General features: G+C 37.5%; 1 protein-coding gene across 6 annotated transcripts in view; it reads right to left on the minus strand.

Moving 5' to 3' along the window:
* PIK3CA (phosphatidylinositol-4,5-bisphosphate 3-kinase catalytic subunit alpha) overlaps positions 1 to 23,171 on the minus strand; it is a 34,250-nt gene that overhangs the window by 8,359 nt on the left and 2,720 nt on the right. For 3 of the 6 annotated variants that reach the window (XR_010622925.1, XR_010622924.1, XM_065748352.1), the window contains exons 1-10: positions 15,805 to 16,228; positions 11,025 to 11,439; positions 10,182 to 10,391; positions 9,278 to 9,528; positions 7,434 to 7,679; positions 6,511 to 6,596; positions 4,234 to 4,339; positions 2,726 to 2,878; positions 2,484 to 2,618; positions 50 to 174 (exon numbers count right to left, since the gene is read on the minus strand). Coding sequence is in view for 4 of the 6 variants with exons in the window: in XM_065748352.1 (XP_065604424.1) it covers positions 50 to 174; positions 2,484 to 2,618; positions 2,726 to 2,878; positions 4,234 to 4,339; positions 6,511 to 6,596; positions 7,434 to 7,679; positions 9,278 to 9,528; positions 10,182 to 10,391; positions 11,025 to 11,376 (1,664 nt within the window). In the remaining 2 variants the exon portion in view is untranslated. Of the gene's footprint in view, positions 1 to 49; positions 175 to 2,483; positions 2,619 to 2,725; positions 2,879 to 4,233; positions 4,340 to 6,510; positions 6,597 to 7,433; positions 7,680 to 9,277; positions 9,529 to 10,181; positions 10,392 to 11,024; positions 11,440 to 12,900; positions 13,031 to 15,804; positions 16,229 to 23,171 lie in introns of those variants that run through there. The other 3 variants (XM_065748354.1, XM_065748355.1, XM_065748353.1) reach the window with 3 other exon arrangements.

Raw genomic sequence — 23,171 nt, forward strand, 5'->3', positions numbered from 1 at the left:
CGAAGTATCATTTTTGTTTTGTAGATTTATTTTTGTTTTTCCCCAATACCTGTGGCTCCAGAGGAAGTCCTTCTCTTGCTCAGTGATTTCAGACAAAGGATCTCGTGTACATATGGCTCGCAGTTGCTCCTTGTCACTTTCTCTTAATTCATTATCTCTAGCTATTCTGTTACTCTGTAGAGAGAAAGTAGTCCTTTAACCCTCCGCACATCTCTTTCTATTGTCATACAATGTACAAGAAGTACTTTTACAGCATAGGTACACTTCTATGACATGTAGTACCACCTTGTTGTTTCCTTCTATTTAAGTGAGGACTTCCAAGTTTAAAATAGAGAAATTGAAGACTGCACCTTTCATTTCTACAACTGCTTTTATTCACTGCTGGGAAAAGGAATACATTTCACAGTCAGGTTTGAGAAGAAATAGTAGAAGTTGGCATCTGATGAACAGAAACAGCCTAGTGTGGCACAAAACAAAACAGGTCACTTCTGTCTCCAGTTTTGAGATTTCTAAGAACTGCTGAAAGGGCTGAAAGAATCAGAATTGAAACAGCAGAGTACGGGAGGACGAAATTGAGTAAGTAAAGGACACTGTAGGAAAGCTTAAATAACAGTATGTTCAGAAAAAATTAGAACTAGTGTACAATATTCCCTAAGCCAGAACTAGTGTACAATATTCCCTAAGCCAGAACTAGTGTACAATATTCCCTAAGCCAGAACTAGTGTACAATATTCCCTAAGCCAGAACTAGTGTACAATATCCCCTAAGCCAGAACTAGTGTACAATATCCCCTAAAGAGCAGAACTAATACATGCTGAAATCACTTTCATTCCTCCTATTAGAGCCAGCTCAGACCAATCACAGAGACATTGATACCACAACTTAAATCATTCATAGCTCACAAGTCAAGTTCAGTTATTTTTTGCATCTCCCATTTCTTAGTTCATATTTTTTTTTTGCAAGGCAACATATGAAATGATGCAGCCTGTAATGTCTCCATTACAGAATCAACTACAAGGCAAAAAAATTAGACTGCATTACTATGTTTGATATATAACTTTAACAGACAAGTTTGAAACTTAAGATGAAGCTATTACAAAAATTATGTGCAGATTGAACAGTTGAAATTAAACTCATTTTGACCTTTGTACAATACTGGCTTCTACAAAAAAAGGAAGAATACCAATTCTATTAATATTAAAAATGCCTAAATTATAGAACACTTCAAGAACAGAGAGAAAAAACACAGTATTTAATCTCTTGTCCTGCATTTTTCCCTAAGCAATTTCTGGTAAACATGTTAAAAATATACAAGGCAAGAATGAGCTGGTCTTTATCTGCCAGCTTTGATGGCAATTTTCAGCTGATTGAACTCGTACTTTGGAAAAGAGGCATCTGCACAGCTTTTATAAAAAGTTTTTTCAATGTGTCTAGCCTAAAAAAATATCATATGGATTTATTACAAAAGTCAATGTAGAAATGTGAGACCTTATCTACCTTAAGTATGTTTTTAATGTGAAGTGCAAGCTGATCACCATATCACAGGCTTAGTCTCCTCAGTGTTTTCAGGTTCTGCTTACACACAGAACAAAACAAAAACCTGAGCATATCAAAGCCTAGTTAATTGGCTGTTACAGCAAAGGAATATTTGCCAAGGAGACAGCTGTCCTTAAAAGCTTATCAAGATCTCTACAGCACTGCTCAGTCAATATAAACATATGCCACAAGTAGATAACATCAGTCTGAGATGGATTTCCCATACAGTATCAGCCCTTCGCTTAAGATGCTCTCTGAGGGGCCTTTTGTAACCATCATCCAAATTCCCAACTGAAGTCTTACTGACACCACAGAACTTCCCACCCTGAGAATTCTTCACGCAGACCACAAAGCAGTCTTGGGAAAAGTCCTGAGCCTTTAAATTATTCTCCAGAAGAAAATGTAAAACACATCAACTCATTTCACAGCCTTATGTTTAAATGCATTTTTTGCTTTACTACTTTTTCTTCCTTTTTATTAATCCAAAATGTGATTTCAAGCAAGCTTCAAACCCCAACGAAAAGGGGATATTCAACACAGATTTTCATCACAAAAAATTAAGAACTATTTATGTGGTAAGCAACCAATTAATTCCTTTACAATTCACAGTATTTACGATCATACCTAGCCCATTCAACAACCAATAAAAAGATATAAGCACCTTCATGTTTCACAAGAAACCCTATAAACAATTGTAGTGAAGAAAAACAGTGTCACTGAATGAGAATTACAGCTTCTCAGAAGTTAAACTAAGTAGTTCAGACACCTGAATCAGTTATTTAAATATGTAAGAAATACGCTATTTTGCACAGTAAGACAGTTGCTCTTGTAAGTGTGACTCACTAATGGATTAAGATAATCTATCACTAGCATGCTGAAAAACAAAAACAAGCCAGCAAACAATTAGATATTTTAGCAGCTATTCTCAGCAAGCAAGTTTTTCTTACCAGTCCTGCATAGCTGTAGTTAAAGCCCAGTTCACGTGAGATAGTCCAATTGGCATGTTCTTCAATCACTGTCATATCTGGAAACTTAACAGGATTGCTAAACCAATCAAATTCCAGCTCTAAACATGGCGTTTCCTACACAAAGGGAATTTAGATTACTCCTGTTGAATTATACTAATTAGAATACAGCACACTTTGAATATGCATTCCTGATCACATTATGTTCACATGCACGTACTTACCTTATTTGGATTTGATCCAGTAACACCAATAGGATTCAACAAATCCTCCAGTCCGTGGGGTACTGCCCAGAGATTCAAAGCCATTTTTCCAGATACAAGAGTGTCTGTGTAGTCAAACATGTTTATGTTCCCCCAAGCCAATGGACAGTGCTCCTTAAAGAGGTTAAAAGATGATTCTTTTAGTTTCATCTTTTAATTACTGCACAGCACATTTTCAAAAAGAAAAACACTAGATTAAAAAAAGTAGGGATTCAGCCCAGCTCTAACTTCTCTTAGTAGGTCTATCCCAACTGAACATTTCTGATTTCCATCTGTGCAGTACAGAGTTGTTATCAAAACCAAGTAATTCTGAGATAACAAAATAAACACCAGGCTGCTTTCCCTACCTTTAAACTCCAGCTAATAGTAAACAGGTGGGTCAAGTAAAGAAGATAAAGATTACATTTAGCAATGAAAGGCATGTTTTGAGTGGTCTCTTTTGCTACTTTTTCAAGCAGTTCAAGATGGAGAAGGAAAGAAACAAAAACTGGAGTTAAAACAGTGAAGTATGTTAACAGTAAAACAGTGAAACCTTGCTACTATGAATACCACCTCGCTTGGGCAATTGGAGCTGGCAATGAGAGCAAATAGAAATATCATTATATCACAAATTACTTTCTTTGTGTTTCTTTTGGCAACACTTGTTCAGGTCCAACTTTTCTCTGATAAGTCACATACCTAGCACACCACTTTGTTGTGGAACCACTGAAACGTGATCTCTGACATCAAATATCTGACTGTGACTCATGAAAAATAACATTTTTATCTAAGAGCAACTTGTTATATTCCCAGATTAGCAGAATGAAAGTTATTGAAGCAATATTTTTTTTTCTTATGTACAACTGCAATGACACCTAACCTTTGTGCCAACATAGTGTAATTGCTACTGCTTTGCAGAATGATATCAGAACACTTGCAAACATGTGGTAGCATTTTCCCCGTGCCCCAAGTAACTCAAGATTTGTAAACCTGGCTGTAGAGAAAAAAAAACCTACACAGTACCTCCAATACACACACAAGCAACAATTTAAAGATACTGGCTAGAATTAGTTGTATTGTTGCTGAAAAAAAAAAGTTTGGGATCTTTTCACAAATATTAAAGCAACACATTTTTTTTTTCATTTTAAAATTAACTTTGAAGCTCAGTATAGATACTGTCCTTCCTCAATCAATAATAACTCATGTGTTTAAGAACTTAAAAGGTACTCAGACTTCAAAAGACCATCACTGATCTTTCTGACCAGCAACACAGTACTGATATGACTTAGTGCTGAATGGGTAAGCTTATTTTAAACCACAAAAAGAACACTGACAAATGAATGATGCATAAGGAAAATTCCTACTTTAATCATATTCAAATCAAACATTACACTCAGACTAATTACCAGAACAGCAATTGCCAAGTATCTTCCCAAACTTTACTTGAGTAACCTCTGCTTGCTAGTTTACTAAAGCTATAAAGCATGTACCTCCTTAGCACCCTTCCGGCCTTTAACAGAACAGATAGAAAGGCAGAGCCGAGCAGCACGTGGAAGATCAGGAATGTACATGTCATACAACAGCCATTCATTCCATCTGTAACATTCAAAAAACAGATTAAGGTCAGGTTTAAAGAGACTGTAAGACAGCTGCATGCAATCAACTGTTATACTAAAAACAATGTTATATCCCTAAAAAGACGTTAATTCTTAAAAGTAAAATCAAAAGATAAAAATGTAATACAGAAATCCAGTATTTCTAATGTCTGACCACTTTTTTTTTTGTCCACAAGAAACACAATACAGAATAGCACTTTTTACTATTACCCAATTAGAACTTGATCGTATACAGAGGTTTATAACTGCAATTTGCAGAGCTAAGCAAGAAAATTATGTATTGCAAACCCTTTTTCTAAATTTGAGAACTGTAGAATATACGGATGAGTTTCCTAAGCAACAGTGATACAAAATAACACTACTATAGCTGCAAAAATAAAGGAAAACCAAAACTGCTAGCAGCAATTGAACACTTTCCAAATGCTTGCTTAACTCTACTGACTCTTAACTTTGTAGATTTTAAATAGCCAAATGTAACAGGACGCAACTAACAATTAAAATTCGAGGAACTGCAAAATCACAGCAGAATCAAACATATTACCTCTTTAAATAACTGTCTATTGTATCACTAATTGGAACATAAGTCTCATTTAGTTGTCAAAGTAAAGGTTTCCTCCTTTTATAGAAAAACAGGTTTGCTGTCCCACAAGGTTGTGGCATAAAAAAAACAGTACTCCATACAAGGAAATAAGTATTTCTCACTGCAGCTACTCCTTAAGCACTCCAGAGCCTTGTGTACAGTCACTGTTTCTCCTATTTCATTACCTTATAGTCCTACCATTATGAAATAGTTTGAACCATAATAAATAAAACAAGCATTTACATTCTGCTCTCTGTTCTGTAGTTCTATGACAAGACTTTTGAAATAACTCAGATAACATTATCACAGTAATGAGAGCATACATAGAGCTAGAGGAATATATGTTCATGAACTTCTAGGAGGACTTTTCTTTCAACATGCAGAACTGTGCTTCTGTACTGCTAAACAGAGTTATTTTCTCAGCTGGAAGCAACAGCTTCTGAGAAGACCATTAATTTTTTCATGTTTCTGTAGCTACTAAAAGCAGCATTTTCTTCAAAATAACTGCCCCAAACCCTTCCCCATAAATAAAGAAACTGGCAAATGAAATTTAATTCACCTTGTGTTAATTTCATGTAATATATATGGTTTGAGAACATGAATATTTATCACACATTATTCCACCATCTATCAAATGAGATTTCCCTTTAAAAACAGCTATGCTTGAACAGATACTTTAACTATCTGTGGGATAAGCAGAAAGGATAAGCTATTTTTCCTAAAAAAAAAAAAAAAAAAAGAAAAAGCATATGTTCTCTCATGATACTAATCATACTCACAAAAAACACTCTGAAACCTTCAAAGACATGAAGGCAGACAAAATGCAAGTCAGGACTTATTTTTGAACACACACATCACATCTAATCCTAGTGGATGCTAGCATTTCACACCTCCTTACTCACAGTTATGGCAAAAATTCAATCTCTTTCAGATATTTCTTCTCAGTATGCTTATATATGCTCATGTAAAACACCTTTTTGGACATTAATAGCACTTAAAAGTTCATATGAATTTTAAGGCAATATTCACAGAAGGTCAGATGTCCTGAAAACAATCTGCCCAGGCCTGGCAGTCACTTCTACATTGCCAAATGATTCCCATCAGTGCATCTGCTTTAGAACATGCTCTGTAACGACACTGGAACAAGTCTGTGGATTGCATTACATTACATTGCTTCTTGCTGATGCTGGAATCTCAACCTGCAACTGGAACACCAGCTATAGATCCAGAGTAAAAAACAGAGCTCGATTGCCCAGAACTATGCTAATTTCACTGTACTAACAAGTAATTATGTAGGAGTTTCAGAGGCAATTGTGAACACAAATGTAAAACAGACCTGTTCAGGACTGGGACTAAACTAGTATACATATAACATTACAGGACAAAATACTTGTATTTGAATGAATTAATTTTATCTCTAAGTACAGGAGTACGTGAAAATGTTCTCCAGCTAAGGTATTACCAGCAAGGAGATCTACCTGAATAATGCTAAGCAGTGCCTTTACTTCTTCAGTACTATAATGTACAATGCCCCGAAAGTCAGGTTCTCAATTGTTTCTCTAATACCTTACCTGGGATTAGAACAAGGTACCCTTTGAGTATTCACATTGTCACATAAAGGTTCCCCTCCATGGTAGATACCTGTTCTAACGTAGATCTGAAAATAATGTTAATATTAGTACTATCTATGAAATGCCACTATAAACAAAGTTCTCATTGCTATCAACATACACTATGACTACAAGACACTGCTTTTTCATTTCAATTAGGTCTAAAAAAACCACCCAAATATATCTCAACCCAGCGAAACCAAAAACAGCCCCATCACTCCTCAACCCAAATTTATTCATGCTCTACAAGTATGTAAGTATATTACAGAAAAAAAAAGTTTGATATTTTTCCTCATTGCTACTGGAAAAATAGTTCTTAAAAATACACTAATGAACTTGAAAGGAACTTCTAGAAACAAATGGAATGACCAACTCTTTATGAGCTGAACTACAGTGAAAGAAAAAAGATCAAAAGAAATTTCTGAGCAAGGCAGAGACTTGCTATGCAACTTCAGCAGGATTAAACTGTACATTCCTTTTCTCACTGATCTTCCCATACCTCTCTTCCTAAAAAAAAAAAAAAAAAAGACAGCAGCACATTATCCAGCACCTTCTCATCAGATGCATTCTCAATTACTGTGTAACACTCTTGAACACAATCACTGTTCAGAATGTGGAAGATAACATCCATTAGAAACTTAGTTGAAGCAAACTACACTGCTCCTTTAACTAAATACCATGATTCATGCATTTTTCATTTACACAGAAGTTCACAGATTCTAAAACGTAGCTCTATTTGTCATAATTGAGTACTTAAAATTTAAGCAACAAAGTGGTCTAATCTAACATGTTAAGTAACACCTCTTTTCCAATGCAATTATGGAAAAGAGGGAAGCAGTGAGCTGTTGACAAGTTTGTATAATGCAATACAGCATTTGCCTTACTTTGTCAATGTCTCTAATGTTGACATTTACATAGGTTGCACAGAGGATCCTTATTCTGAGAGCACTGTTTATAGTCCAGAGGGATTTGGCAGTAGCTTCTCCATTCATGTAGGGCGTAGCTGTAGAGATACGTCTGGAGTAAGATGGCATTGTGAAGGTATCCAGTGGCAGCTGGGTATATAGGCTTTCTTTAGCCATCAGCATCAGATTGGGCATGCGACCAAGCATTATACAACTTCTTATGTACTGCAAGAAAACAAAACAAAAATTCAGACTATTTTCTAAGCATGTGCTCTTGGTAATAAACCTACAAGTATCGAGAAAAATATATACAAAGTAAAAATTCCTCAAGTGCTCACATCCATTCCTTTATGTAAATCTTCTAGTGCTTTTCTGTTGCAACATTCAACAGTTGAAATACATAACTGGGGAGAATGACACAAGTAGCACTTCACAGATTGAGGTATGAATAATGTCTACAACAGTGGAAGACTGAAATGGATACAGAACAGAGCTGGCAAAGACAAGACACGTGTCTTATAGGGCTCTTAAGCTCAGGCACAGCGCAGAGCAAAGAAAAATGGTTCCAGATTAGGGTTGCTCCTGGAAGCAGGTTTGCTATTTTCTGCCTTGCATACTTCCATTACAATCTACCACACTGAACTAGTACAGGCACTTCTAATACTCCTAGCTATAGTCAGAAAAAGCCAAAGACAACGTGCAGAACTGTTTGGTTTTGGTTCACACACAGTTGCTTCAGCCCAACACTGATCCTGCCAGACTCAAGCTTTAAGCCTGTATTGCATCTGCTCAGGAGTGATTACTGAAAGCATTTATTCTGACAACAGTACTACAAAGTGTTAAGATGGGTTCAGCTGTGGACTGTAATTAGTAAGCTCTTCTGCAGCACAGAAAGGCATACCAGATACTTCTGAAGAAACCACACTAGATCAAATAGGTCTAGCGTTTGATCTCACGACTGTACAAAATTATTCACATATGCCTGCCCTTCTTACACTACTTATATAATATTAAGTTCCTTTTCCCAATATTCAGAAGCCCCCACCCCCCTTCTCTCCTCCATTGCTCTGGAGAGCAGATTGTCAACCATTTTGGATGGACAAATGGAAGCTGTTATTACAATATTAAGTTTCCCAGAGAAGATGCAACAGCAGTTTGTCAGGAGATACACAGGGTAACATTGTTGCCTGCTTCAGAGAGAGCTGCTCTGAGGCTCTTATCAGTTCTGTTACAGATGTAACAGTAAAAGAACCAAGACGCAGATGGACGGATAGCAGCAAGAAAGATTCTACTGATAAATACAGTACTGGAAGTTTACCACTGTCCTTTAATAAGATCAAGAAGTTTACTGATGTAACTTAACAGTAAACCAAGAGAGCTTGCTTTTTTGTTTATCCCCAACCCCTAAAGCAGGAAGGGAGAAGATTCACAATAGAAATGGTTGCTTTATAACTTAACATAAGATCAATTTTTTTGCATTGCATCAGCCCACTCAAATGTTATTCATCTCGTGCCATCAGAAACATCAGATACTTCTCAGAGAACCTACCACCAATTTATGGCTCATGATAGAGCAAAACTCCAACTGCATTTTAAAAAAGTTGAATGGGTGATGTAAATTCTACTTTAAATTACCTTCCCTGGCCACATACTGAAGCACATACAACACACATGTGAGTCAGATATGTATAAGCCAAATACCTTAAAGAAATATATTTTTACTTCCTTTGTTTTCAACGGTATAAACGAGACTGATTGCTTTTCTCCCAGACATATTTGGATTATTTCAGCATATTTCAAAATAAATTCATGATGTAACTCACCTTATACTGGCTCAGTGGATATTTTTCTAGCAAGTATTCATCACAGCCGCACACTTTCAAAATATACTTGCCCTGGTACTCCAACACACAAAGCTTCAGTTGTTCAGATGACAGCAACATACTTCGTGTTTTCTTCCTAATTGCCTCAGCAATAACTTGCTCAGGCACACAGTCATGATTGATTTTTAAGGTATACTTCTGCTTATCGTTGTTAGGTGAAACTATTACCCATATCACCACAATTATTTGCCCTGGAATACATATGAAATAACATTAGGTTTACCATTTTCAACACAAGCAAACCATCACCCCTTCCCACCCCAAAGAAACAAAACCTCACAGAATTACTACTGCAAGACAACACAGACAACATAGACAATTCCAGCAGCAGACTGATACCTTCTGCAAGGAACTAGGTGCCCTCATCTTATTCTTGAATCGACTGTAAATTCAAAACTTCTACCCCTTGAGGTTAAGATCATTATACGACAAATACTACTGACTACTCAGCCTTCAAGAAAACAGCAGTAACTGTTCAATGCTTGAGGGCTTCAAGATGTCAGTTATTCAGCATTAATTCCACAATTCTGAGCATCAAAGAAAATAAAAAAGGCAATAAGCTGTTTTCACCCCTTTAAAAAAAAAAAATCAGCTCTATTTGCCAAGTTACACTTCCAGATTTGAAATTACTAGGATATAAAAAAAAGTAACTCTAAAGGTTTGCTGCTTGCCTTTTGAACCTACACTCTATTAAGCAAATTATTTTGAAATAACTCAAGGTTATGATATTGCTGCAGTGTATCAAGTATTCTACATAAGACAGTGATTTGTTAAGTCACCAGTTGTGCTTTTTGATTTCAATCACTGAAAAGTATTCTGTGTCTACAGTAAATATTTATCTTACCTTTATCTAGTTTATTGTATATATGTTTAGGTAGCTCAGGTGAAGACTCTACATTTGGAGGACAGACATACAATGCTCTACTATGTGGAGCGTTGGCATCTCGAAGATCTACTGCTTCTTTACAGACATTAAGAATATTTCTTCTGAAGTCTTGTACTTCTGGATCCTTAACCATGTCAAACTCACAGATGGGCATGCCAATAGCAAAACCTACAACATTGCAGAAGCATGAAAAATTACAACTGATAACTAAATTAAACTAAAGATTCCTTCAAACACCGCATGAAAAAAAAAGACGTTTAAGGCAAAATACAACCTAAAATACTTGCTTTAACCACTGGCTTCCACTTTATATGTGAATTGTTTGATGTTATTCAAGAACAATGCAGTAATAATAAAAAAAGGTCAGAAATGTGATTCATTTGCACTACAAATCCTGCAAACCTTAGATTACCACTTGTACTGCTAACAACCTTAATGGAGGAACAGTATCAGTAATAAACTTCTTTGAAGTCAGTAAATAAAAATGTCTGAGTGGATCAGAGTAGATGCTGGGCCTCACTTTCTCTAAAACTGACAGGATCACTGATAACTATTAGAGCCAGAATCAGCTTTGCTCACAACTCAATGACAGGTCTTCACATTTTTTGTGAGCTCCAGTAGCACCCCAAAAAATACTGAAGTTAGCTCTTTGGCAAAGATTTGCCTATTCCTCTCAAATGTAAGCTTTGACAGATAGAGCAAACAGTAACAAATAAAACACACTGACTCTTGTTTTCAGTTTTGAAGAGGAGAAAGCAGCTAAGCAGATTAGCTATGTTTAAATACAGATAAAAATCTCACCTATTTCTCTATTAAGGATCTTTTCTTCTCTGTTACCTACTGGTTCAATGACTTTTAGGAAAGGTTGAAATAGCCGCAGGTCACAGAGTCTCCGTGTTTCGTCAAAAAACTCTTCTCTTTCTGCTTCTTGTGTAACGCTTACAAAAATGTAAGAAGATTCATCTTGAAGGAGCTGATAGAGAGGGTATTTTCTTGCTTCTTTAAAAAGTTCATGTTTGATAGTTAGTAATGTGGCCTCACGGAGGCATTCTAGAGTCACTATCATTCCATTTGGGAGAAGACACTCCACAAGGATCCTCGGGGGCATCAAGTGGATGCCCCATAGTTCACCAGATGATGGTCGGGGTGGCATCTTTAAGTCCTTTGATAATTTTTTACTTGAAGTTTTTCAAGCAATGATTTGTACGAGTTAAACCTGAGTAAAAAAATCAGAGATTTAAACATTAACATTTTAAACACAAACAGCAGAAGAAATTTCAGACAAAAGTTTTTCAAACATTTCTTACAGTACCAGCCACAAATATGTATCTGTAACAATGTTCTGGATTCTTTACTTTCTACAGATTTTCCAGCTGCTCCTGTGCATCCAGACATTTTCACTCAACTATGCATTATCTGCAGAGCAGCGCATTATCTCCAAGGTCATCACATATTATGCAGATCTCAATCAGTGCATCAATGAAATTATGAGCTAAGCACAAGTAAATTCAGCATTTCCATTACGAGAAAATTCCTTACGAGAAAAGACAATATCAGACTTCTAAACAGCAGTCCATTATACTCCCTCTGTTAGCTAGGTGCCCTGAAGGCACAGGGCCAGGAAACTACCAGGCTACTATTCTAAAAACCACGTACACAATATGTATGTACATACGTACATAAAGTATAATCACTACTCTCCTATCACTACTCTTCAGTACTTCTTTTTTGAAATGTTTTCTTCTGAATTATCACTATTATGACTATACTACCTGCTTTTACCACACTTCAGTTCTTAAGATGCCTAAGAACAAGAATATTTTCCCAAATCCACTGCTTCCAAAGTAACTCTCAGCAGGAAAAGGGTTGCTTTTCTCCTTCCTTCCCCTCCTTTGTAGTTGCAGTTTGGACTTTTAAATTTATCAGCAGAATACTAAAGGGATACTGCAGGTTTAGAAAAATGCTTTTCCACTAGCACTTCATGCATATTTAGAAGGACTATGCTACAGAAATCTCTTTGAAAAGCAGCTTAAGAAAGCTATTTTCCTTATCATTGAATGGTCTCAGCAAGCAGATACTGAAATGGAAAGTTCTAAGTACACTCACAGTGTATTTGAAGAGTCAAACTATGAATGCTTCCCAATTACAAAACATTACAAATGAACACAGACAGCACCACTCAGAGCATCTTGGAGAATTATGAATTACTGCTCAGTCTACAGATAAAAAAGAATTACACAGAAGGTCAAGTAACTTTTTTTTTTTAATTGGGTAAAACATGAGCAAGACACCCTCTCCATAAAAAACATGTGTGTTCACTGTATCTAATCTCTTAATTGCAAGCATAGGCAAAAACATGTTACTGTTAAGGTATATACCAGCATGAAAAATACCAAGCAAGAACATGCAGTTGTAAGAACTTTTCTGTTCACATACACAAACAATAATATAGATGGACCACAATCATGTTAAGTATTCACAATATAGGCTGAGTTTCTACCAGCAGTCTTTTATGTTTCATGCCACAACCCTGCTTCAGCCTTTCTGAACTGATGGTCATGAGGGCCCATCTTCTCCTTGCCCAAGGCATTCTCATTCTACATCACGCTGGCACCCACGCTTCCTGAGCCAGCTCCTTATAGGCTCAGTTGGATTAAAGTGGCAAAGGGTTACTCACTTCACCTCTCTTGGTTTAGTTTCTGCTGTCTGAGCTGCTTTATTGAGAGACAGAGGCAAATACTGGGGTCTGTGCAAGGCAACATGCACTACTGCAGCAGTGCTAAGCTAATTCAGCTTCAAAAGTGACAGTTCCATTCCCTCCCCCTCGCTAATAATTGCAGACAATGAAACAGGCAAAACTGTGAAACACACGCACATATTGAATCCTTCTAGACATTATATTTTCGAAATACATGTAAACCCTTGGCTTTTGAAAAGATTCAAACGTGAAGTGCCAACTCAATATTGTTTCCTTTTAAACACTTGAAAATGGGCCAAAAATGGACAGCTCAAAAATCCACACTGCTTTTAAGAGCAACTGCACCAGAACAGCAGCTCCAGTTTTAAACTGGGCAACAGACATGCTGGGTCTGTGTGTATAGTTGCTCTGTGTGTACATTCACTTGTGCATGTAAGCACGCCTCCAGGGTTTGGATTTGGAAAGCAAAAACATAAACAGAAACAGTTTTGAAGTACAGTTGGCAGCTTGCATTGCTGTGTACACTTCCAAATCTGGAAGGCTGCCTGGAATAAAGAGAATCAATTATGTTCTTCGACAGTCAAACTATAATTTTCAGAGAATTCTGAAGAGATATTATTTAGATCCAACTAAGGCTACAAGCAAGCACTTCAAATGAACACTAAACCACACCTGCAATTCAAAAATACCTGAAACCTGGCTCCTGAGTCAAAAGCTTTGTCAGAAAAGAAAACCTTGAATGCATCTGCAGATGTGATTGTGGTCTTTTGGACTAATTACCACCTTCCTGATTTGTTAAGCATGTTCTCCATCACTAACCCTGCTAAGCAACTAACATAACAGATCAAATTTTAAAACTCAATTCAAAAATAATAAATATATATGGAGAAAGAAAGAGGGAAGTTCAACAACCAATCTCCCAAAATGATGATTCCTACTCACTTCAACCTATACACCTGCCTACTAACGCTAATTTATATAATCTATTTTCTTATAGGATACAGTCAAAGTACAGTTAAAGTAATTCTAAGACAAAGTCTTCAAAATATGTTTTTGATGAACTCAAAGTTTTACCATCTCACAGTACTGAATCATTCAGAACCGAGACAGAATGGTAAACTGAACTTCATTCTGTTGAATATTCTATTACAAGCTGCAGGCTACAATTAGCTTTCTAACGCCATTTCAATGGTATACAAGTACGTTAACTCTGAAAACATTTACAAGACACCCAAGTTTGCTGCTGCTACTTCTGAGAAGTCCTTCTCTCTGAGGAAGAGGTCAGTGGAGGAAGAATTCAGTAAGAGCTGTACCACACTCCAGTTAATAGAGGTGCCTAATTGTAATATGTTCTGTGTTCAAAATATATATAAACCAAGCTTGGGACAAATTAGTCAAAACCGCACATATATTTTCCCTAAAGATATCTGTGCCTACTGCTGCTGCTATAGTCACACTATCACATAAAAACCTTGTGCATCTACAGCTCAGCAGGACACTGTGGCAGTGCTTTTTCCCCACTGCAAGTGTTTTTGCACTTTAAGTTATGCCAGACTCTCAAAAGAGTCTTCTACTGGTCTCAATTTTATGCGTTTTGCTAAAAAGGACTATTATCCTTCAGTATGAATGGAATCCACATTACAGGAAACAGCACATGATAGTAAAAAAAAGTGACATTTCATGAATTACTCTACTGGAAAATCCAGAAAACCTTCTCCCCGAGATATTTTTTTTTTTAAACAGATTATCTGTTTACAGATTAGATTAATTTTCACTGCAGAGACTGTTCACAAATATTCTACTGACTTCAGGTGGATGACAATATTTGGCTAGTTAAGTAACACGGTTAACATGATTTCCTATCCCATTTTGTGAATCTTCTGTGGAATGGCTTTCCAAAGAGAGGAGCACCACCTAACACTAGCGAGTGTTTTATAAAGCAGATATAAAGACTCACTGTGCAAGTCTGTGGGACAATCCAGGGAAAGATCTAAATCATTTTTTCCACTTTAGGAGACTTATCTGTCATCTACACAAGCACCTTCAGCTACTCTTCAGGCTTTGCAAGGAGAAAATTCTTCTATCATGTACCAACTAACAAAAAAGCTAACAAATAGAGAGAAGTAAGATGCAAAAATGTACAGAAAAATCACACTGAAGGTTTAAAACATGCAATGCTTACGCAAAAGGGATTACATTCCAGTAACTGAAATACTGAATAGTTTTGCTTTGCTTTGAACACCAGCTAGTGTCTCAAAATCAACTCAGAAGGGCAGACTAAACACTGAGTGCAATTTTATCAGTCCATACTTGAAACTGAATTGGTCATTCGAACTTCTAAACTTTAACTGAAGACCACTAGCTTTTCCAATTGTAAGACAAATATTCATGACATAGCCGTTGTAAACGGAATGTAGTAATGTTTTACAATAATTTGTGGTCTCTTTAGTATCAAAGAACTGCTCAATAAGATTAGTACGTCAATTTGATTTCTTTGCCAGTTGGAATTATCCTCTAGACTTTCATCACTATCATATAAGGCAAAAAAAAGAAAAAAAGCATCTGCTCATTAATCAATCCAACCATGTTTATAGATTTCAATTTACTACACACTTGTGAGTTCTACAGGATTTACTCAGTTCCCTTCCAAACCAGCAGAAGAACAAAACTATAGCTATTTCCCCCCCAAAAAAGCTGTTCAAACTAAATTTCACTGGAATCCCCAAAACTAACATCATGAATAAGAAGTTGTGTGGCAAAAGTAACACTTCTCAGAACACCAAAAGAATAATCTATATTCCATTTTGTCTCCAATTTTTCAAACTTTCTCAAGACCAAAATATTTTATTCTTGTCTTTAAAGAACAGCCTCTCCAACGCTTACCATGAGGAAAACTAGGCTGGGCTGCCTGTCTAATCTTGCTGCTGTCCCAACCTGCTGCACGGTGACGGTGAGACTGCCTCCGACAAGATATTTTCAGTCCTGTCCTTTTGTTCTTCCTGCTTGCCAAGCTGGCACTTTTCCAAAATCCAGGAAGACAAAGATGCCTGAAACTCCTCTATGACAACACTGTTACACACAGCAGCAATGCTGCTTTGTTTGTAACAGAAAGCAGAAGACTAATATAATTCAAGTTAACAAGTGTGAATTTCTTACGTATTATTTTTGTCTTTATTCTTCCATGGAAGAGGCACAAATACGCAGAATTTCTTATCTGATCACAAACAGCAGCTCAAGGGAAACAACATGCAGAGGGATCTAACAGCCTAAAACACAGCTTCCCGGTGTTTTGTTTCCTTCTGAAACAGAGAAGCAACAACATCAATTTTAGCTGTAGTTACCTACTTCTCTTTTAGCCCCTTAGCCCCAAGCAGCACCTTTGCCTTGTTCTAGGCCAAGCCAGGAAAATTGATACTACTGCTACTATTGTAGAATTACAGCACAGGAGAAATACAAGATCATTCACTCCTATAGAGAGAAAAACCTCACTGAAACTCTCTTTTAGTTTAGTTACATATGAGAAGATAAGCTCGATCAGATGTTTCTTTAAAGCACTCCTACATGCAGATATGTTTTCACTTCAGAATCTAATATCCTTGGGTTCTGGCTGTAGTGACATTCAGGCACTGTAATATCAATGATGAGACCATCCAGAAAAAAAAAAGAAGGAAGTCACTACAAAGTATTGCTGGGCCATACTGAAAAATTACTCAAGAATGATATAATATCAGATATCAGAAGAAAAAAAAAAAGATGAACAGTTTTTTTTTTTTGTTTTTTAAAAAAGCCCAAAGTATCACTGTTTTTTTCCTCTAAGAAAAAAAACAACAACACCAAAACACCTTCATAAATTCTAGGATTTTGACATCACATTCTTCCCATACCCCCTTGAGCAGCCTCCTCAAGCCATGCAGGGACATTGTTTACAGCCTCACTATCTGGGAGCCATGAAAATAAGATGACGGGAAAGAGACATTTGCAAGTTGTTGGTGACCTCTACAACTCTCACCACGATTGTGCTTTCTCCCTAGGGAGCCTGTGACATACCAAGAGCACAGCATCTGTCCTAGAACATTTTCTTCCAGTTTAAGGCAGATTTCTTTGTTAAAGAAAGGAAAGCCTGGAATTAAGTCTCTTTTTAGTTCCAAGTCATTCAAGAATGCCATTTCTAGCTTTACCTCAAAGAATCTTGTATTTATAAAGGACCAGTAGTCATAAAGCACAGTGAAGAATTACTAAGGCAGTACATCTTCTCTTTAAGCTTCCTTCACATACTTACTACTCACTGCTTCAGGGCTGGGGAGCAGTGAGATGGGAACAACTCTCCCATCTGAATGCTGGGGTCAGGGGCAGCTGTGTGCTAGAGCTCAGGGAGCAGTACGTGTACACTTTTGAACTGTTGAAGTCAAAAGCCTTGAAGATAAGCAGTAAAAATCAGAGCAACACGTCACTTTGTACCAGTAGAAATAAGTTGGTTTTTTTTAATTTACTTTTTAAATACTCTATTTTGAATGGGTGACAAGTGTTCCTTATAAGAACTTCAGAGAGAATGCAAAGTAAAAGCACACCTCTAACTCTGCTCCTTGTTACAAATACCAAGGGCTTCAATTTCAGTTGCTGAATGCAGAAGTGTCCTCTTTAGAAATCAGTACAGAACAACATCAAGAGGAGAGTTTCTTCCATGAAGATAGGCTATACAGTAACAAATGCTAGCATGTATATACATGAAAACACAGAACTCCACCTTAAATAATGCTGTTTACTTTTCTTTCCGCTTCTTCCCATCCTCCCACCTTCCCGGGCTATTTGGAACCCAGACAGTAAACAGGATCCGTACAAACAGGAAGCGCTGGCACACAGACAAGGACAAGGAGCAGCACAGCAAACCCAGGTGCTCTGCACTCCCTCCAGCCGAGTCCTCGCCTCACTCAGCCTTTTAGAAGGAAATACCTCTGCTGAAGTGAGATGAACCTCTAGTTCTGTTGAAAAAGAGCTACCCACGCCTAGAAAGGCAGGGAAAGAAATGCAGTGATGCTAGAGGCACTGCAGTCCTCAGACTGCTATGCTTGCCTCTCAGCCACAAGCAAAAGGAGCAGTGCATTCACCCCATCAGCTCATATGGACAGAGAAATGCATGCTCCTACAAAAACTGGACTGAGATGAGGACAGCTTCTGTTTACAAATTAATTTACCTTTTCTCAGCAGATGCACCCGATTAACCCTTCCTCTACTAAGCACAAGCTGAGAAAGCCAAAGTCAACTTATGGCATATCATACACTATTCACATCACATTTCTTAGAACCAAGGCTGAAAGCAACCATAAATAGAGATAGAAGGTTTCTGCTACGCTGAAAAAATTGCTCTGGATTCTGAATAAAATTCACATGTAAAATAAATAAGTTTTGAGGTGGCAGTGAAAAGCAGTGTTTCTGCAACTTTGCAGGTTTGTGAAGTTAAATATGGGGGAACGAATTGGAGCACAGAAGCTTCTGTTTTGTAGTCCAAATATAAATTAGGTTTCAGTTGCTTTTACCTTCACCAACTTCTGCAGCCATACAGCATTTGTAGAAGCACAGGTTTGGCTTGTATATACTTTCTAGCTTACTTTAACAATGAACATTGATTTTTTTACTAGCAAACAGAAGATGCCATAAAGCTCTACTTTTGACAGAGCTTTCACAAAGAACTGTGTGCCTCAGCAAAAGCCATGGAAGTAGAGTTTTTTGTTGTTGTTTTAAGCTCCTATAGTAGAAACAACCCCCCCCCCCCCACACACATTTTCCACTGAGGTATTTCCTAACTCCTTTTAAAATTATCTGTGGAAAGTTCATGACGGAGTTAACACAAAGGCACAGCTCCCTAAGTGAGACATCTCAATTCTGCAGCTAAACTTTCTTGCTCTACAAAGAGCAGACATTAATCCAGTCCTCAGCAAATCGTCCTATACAGACACAGAGCTGTAGAACAAGACAGCAGGCAAACCCATGCAGTCCTTTGAGAACCCCTCCCTGCAGAAAACGCTGCCTACTTCCTCACCAGCTACAGCCACCCCAGGAGAGCACAATGCCTTTTGAGAATCAGTTAAAAATAGTAATCAATATTCACTGGTTTTGTATCACCAACAAGCCAACTGAAGAGTAACTAAATATTTATTTAGCCATAAATGATAGCTCTGCTGAAAGGTAAGAAGCAGGAACTCTTCATGGAGAACTACTGACAGATCTTTGCTGATCACATCAGCAGATGGGGACTAGTGGTACTTACCCACACACGGAGTGGCACAGCAAGATGCTGCTTGGCTGCGAAGCATTTAGCATCAATCCATACCCCTATAGGGCTTCACCTCTGTCCCTAAAGCTCATAGGCTGTTCAGCTGCATTGCACCTACACGCGTCAGAAGATGGAGGGGAGAGCCTCTACTTGAGAGGGCTCTTCTAACTGAATTTGTAAGCACATCCGCTTGCTTTATTAAAGCTGGAAATAACCAAAAGTTTCTGTGAAGCCCACAGGAGCATAGGTTTATCCTTGCTCAAACTGTAAACGAAGGCTGAACAGAACTTCTCTCAGTGCTTCCAGGTTGAGCTCCAAGGTAACAATTATGATTCCTGAGACAGCAACATATTTGCATTTGTTTATTTGCTCTTCCTGAACATATGACTCACGATGACTATGTATGTCATTAGACCTTGCCTGCTTCAGCCTGAAGTATAAGAACAGCTATGGTTAACTGCAACAAAGGGTTCTTCAGCCTGTTTTGATCAAATGTTTATCATTTCTGTATGCATCTGTTAGAAGCATCTGCTTTGCAAACCTTGTGTTCTGCACTACTTCAAGCAAGCACTGCTGGGACACTGTGCTTCTTGTTGGTGAATCTCCTTTTCCTAAGCTTCAAGCTGTTAGCCACGTTGTTTCTCTAACGAGGTCACCCGTTTGTGTTTACTACATCTGAAAGAAACTGCTAATATTTGCCTCAATAGATACTTGCAAATAACAGGAACTTTCCTAAGTGACATGAGCTCAGAGGCATTTGAACAGTAAATACCACCAACTTCTCCACAACAATTTGAAGACTTTTCAGCTCTCCTGCTTGGAAGGTCACTTTCACATCCATAACAGATTAAATGCTTTGAGACCACAGCATATGTTGCCTATCAGTACAATTAGAGCTCTGTTAGAAGGGATATGTTACAGTGACAGAACTTCCTCTTAGAAAAAAAAAAAAGCCCAGTGAAGATTAAGCTTGTGTGATGTTCTGTTCCATCCCAAGGTTAAGTATCCCAGACTTAACCCCAGAGCCCACCAAACGGGGGAGAGGAACCACTCTGAAAATATCTAAAACATTACAAAAAAAAAAAAAAGGAAGAAAAGAAGACCACTCATGCACCAGGAGAGCAAGACATTTAAAGCTGTTGTAATGATGGTTACACATCTCAAATCACCTTGCAGTTGCTTGCAATATCATCCTGTCTGCTGATATACAATAAAGGGCTTGGAAAAGAGGTGGTGAAAGAAAAGTTGAAGAGCTGGATTGCCAAACAATTTGACGACATTTAAGCAAAGCCTCCAGAGTCACGAACAGCTTTTGCTCTCCTTTTCAGGTATTCTTTGCCTTCCAGATCACACTTACATCCTTTATCCCTAGGTAGAAGTTATGCCATCTTCCTCAATATGTCAAGACACTCCAGACTGATCTAAGATCAAGGGAATGCTGCTGAGCAGCGATAACTACCTGAGTGCTTCACCCTCCATTTCAGAGCAAGATGAAGAGGAATATAACAATAGAATTTTACTAACAAGCAAAATAATTAAACTTCACCTACTCAATTAAAATGTTGACGTCCACTTTAAATGCTCCATTTCAGATAAATACCATATTAAAAAAAAAATCACAACTTGTTAAGTGTATCCTCTACAGTGACAGCATCTCAATTAGATGCTAAAGGTTTTTCTTGGGAAAACCATCCTATTAATCTAAAAAAAGTGCTTTTTTACAGAACCTGACATTGAAACAGAAGATTGCACAGACCCAACAGCAAGAAATCACTGAAACAAAATACAAGATGAATTGCTTTCCTTCCACCAGTGAAGACTATCTTCACAAACTGGTAAGTGGAACTGGATGTTCAACATCCACATAAACTTCTCAGAACCCAGTAGTTTTCAGTTCCACCAGCAGCATTTCCACTATTAAAATCCAGCAGCAGCATTTGCTGATTACCCTGTTCAGAGTGGGAACATAATCACAAAAATGAAGAATAAGTGGTATGCTTTATAATCTAAGCATTTTAATGACCACAGCATGCTTATTTTTGAGTACTACTTGAAATGGAAGTATTTACTTCCTTCCCCAAAGGGAGGTTTATCTAGAAAATTCTTATGTTAACACAATCAACTTCAACTTTTTTTTAAAGCTATGCTGGTAATCAAGAGTCAAGTTAATGCTTTCCAGTCTTAATAAAAAGTTATTTAATAGCACAAGCACCAAAAGTTACCTAACAATGCATCTCACCACAGAAAACATTTTTTTAAATCTGAAAAGAAAAAACTTATTTCCACTTTGCTTGCATGGTAAAGCAGTCTTCACTCCCTGGTTGTTATTACTTGCCTTGTGTCTGTACCTCCAGACATTCTGTGCTTGGCTTGCCTACATCTCTGCAGACATCAGTGTCATTGTTGTTCTAGAAAGACAGAGGCTTAAATTCCAAGGTACAGAAATTCCGTTCTATTGCATCTGAATGGAAGAATAGGCAGGTACTCCTGTTTGTGGTTAATTCATCTCAGATGAAATGCTGAATCTCAAACATTTCAAGGCTTCTTGCAATTTGAGGACATTCAAGAACTGCTTTTTTTTTTTAACTGTCTGCTAATATCTTGAAGATGTAATCAGGAAAAACAGCGGAGACATTGACCACCACAAGGACTCACTGCTAAGCAGCTAATAGTCAAACCACTTCCCAGACAACAAGTGGGATTGCAACAAGAAGTCTATGCTTCTGGAAGGATCGTGATCCAAGTTAACAGCATGAGTTAAAATCTGGGAAGACTTAGGAGGAGTAAGAGGCATTATCTCCATTAACTACCACATTAAGTACTAGCACAAGACCGACTAGCTTGCATATTAAATGATTAGTACAGAAAAAAGTTTCAGTCATATGTTTTTTGACATATTGTACAGTCTAGGAGGCAACATTCCAGTTCCTTTTCTTTTCTGCTTGGACTTGTGGAGAAATCTCTTGTGTGTTTTATTTTTCATCTCTTTGCCTTAGAAGAGGGTCATAATGTACAGCCAATAATGTGACTCAGCTGTCTCAGTTTCAGAGAACTTTACCGTAAGCCTTGGCCAATTCAGTAAACCTCTTGTATCCAACAAACATGCTTCATGGTTCACAATCCTCAAAAGCTCAATTTGTCAGCATTTACATAACTGGAAGCTATGAGTAAAACAACTGCCAAAGCTACCTATGTAAAATAAAGTCAATATAAGAAAATGCATTAAAAAGTGGACAACAACAAAAAAAGATTTGACATATACCTAACCTGCTACTGGTGAAAAAGCAACAGGGTGCGAAAGAACAGTACACTGAACCTTGAATTCTATGCTTGAATCAACTGCTCTTACACTACATTCCAGCAGTGCTAGTTTACTTCTACTGCTACGTTAGAAACATGCCAGAGAGGTGAAGGCTACACAAGACCGTCATCACTCTCTCTTCAATATTGTAAAGGAAAGTTGGTTTCTTTGAACTTTGTTTTCACATTTTTAGAGTTCAGGTACTCAGACAATCTCTCCAAAACAGACTATAAAGGTTCCCAGCAAGTGTACTTGCTCAGTCATGCCTGCCAAGTGCTTTTATTCCCTGCTTTATTAGCTTTTGGATAAGTACACTGTTACTAGAGAACAAGTGATTATTTCCACTGTCTCTCACACTTCTCGTTTCAAGTACACAGGGTTTCTACACTGCCTCTCACAAAGTGAGACCCAAAATTAACTGGGAAAGTAACTCCTATGCACGTTCTATAAAATGACACTTGGTTGCAAAATCATTGCTTAGAGATAACGGATTTAACCTCACACAAACTGTACGCAGTCTGCAGCATTTCCATTTGCCCACAGACTTGCTTAAATATATAAAATCCAATCTTTTAAACAACTTAGCTACCCCTAATCCCCTCACCACACTTTTTTTGTTTTTGAACTATAGCAACACGACAGGGAAAACAGCGAACACTTCAGAATATTACTTCTGGT

Source organism: Cyrtonyx montezumae, unplaced genomic scaffold (assembly GCF_038088225.1).
Source record: "Cyrtonyx montezumae isolate F1298 unplaced genomic scaffold, pur_monq_1.0 scaffold_5, whole genome shotgun sequence".
NCBI classification, from domain to species: Eukaryota; Metazoa; Chordata; class Aves; order Galliformes; family Odontophoridae; genus Cyrtonyx; species Cyrtonyx montezumae.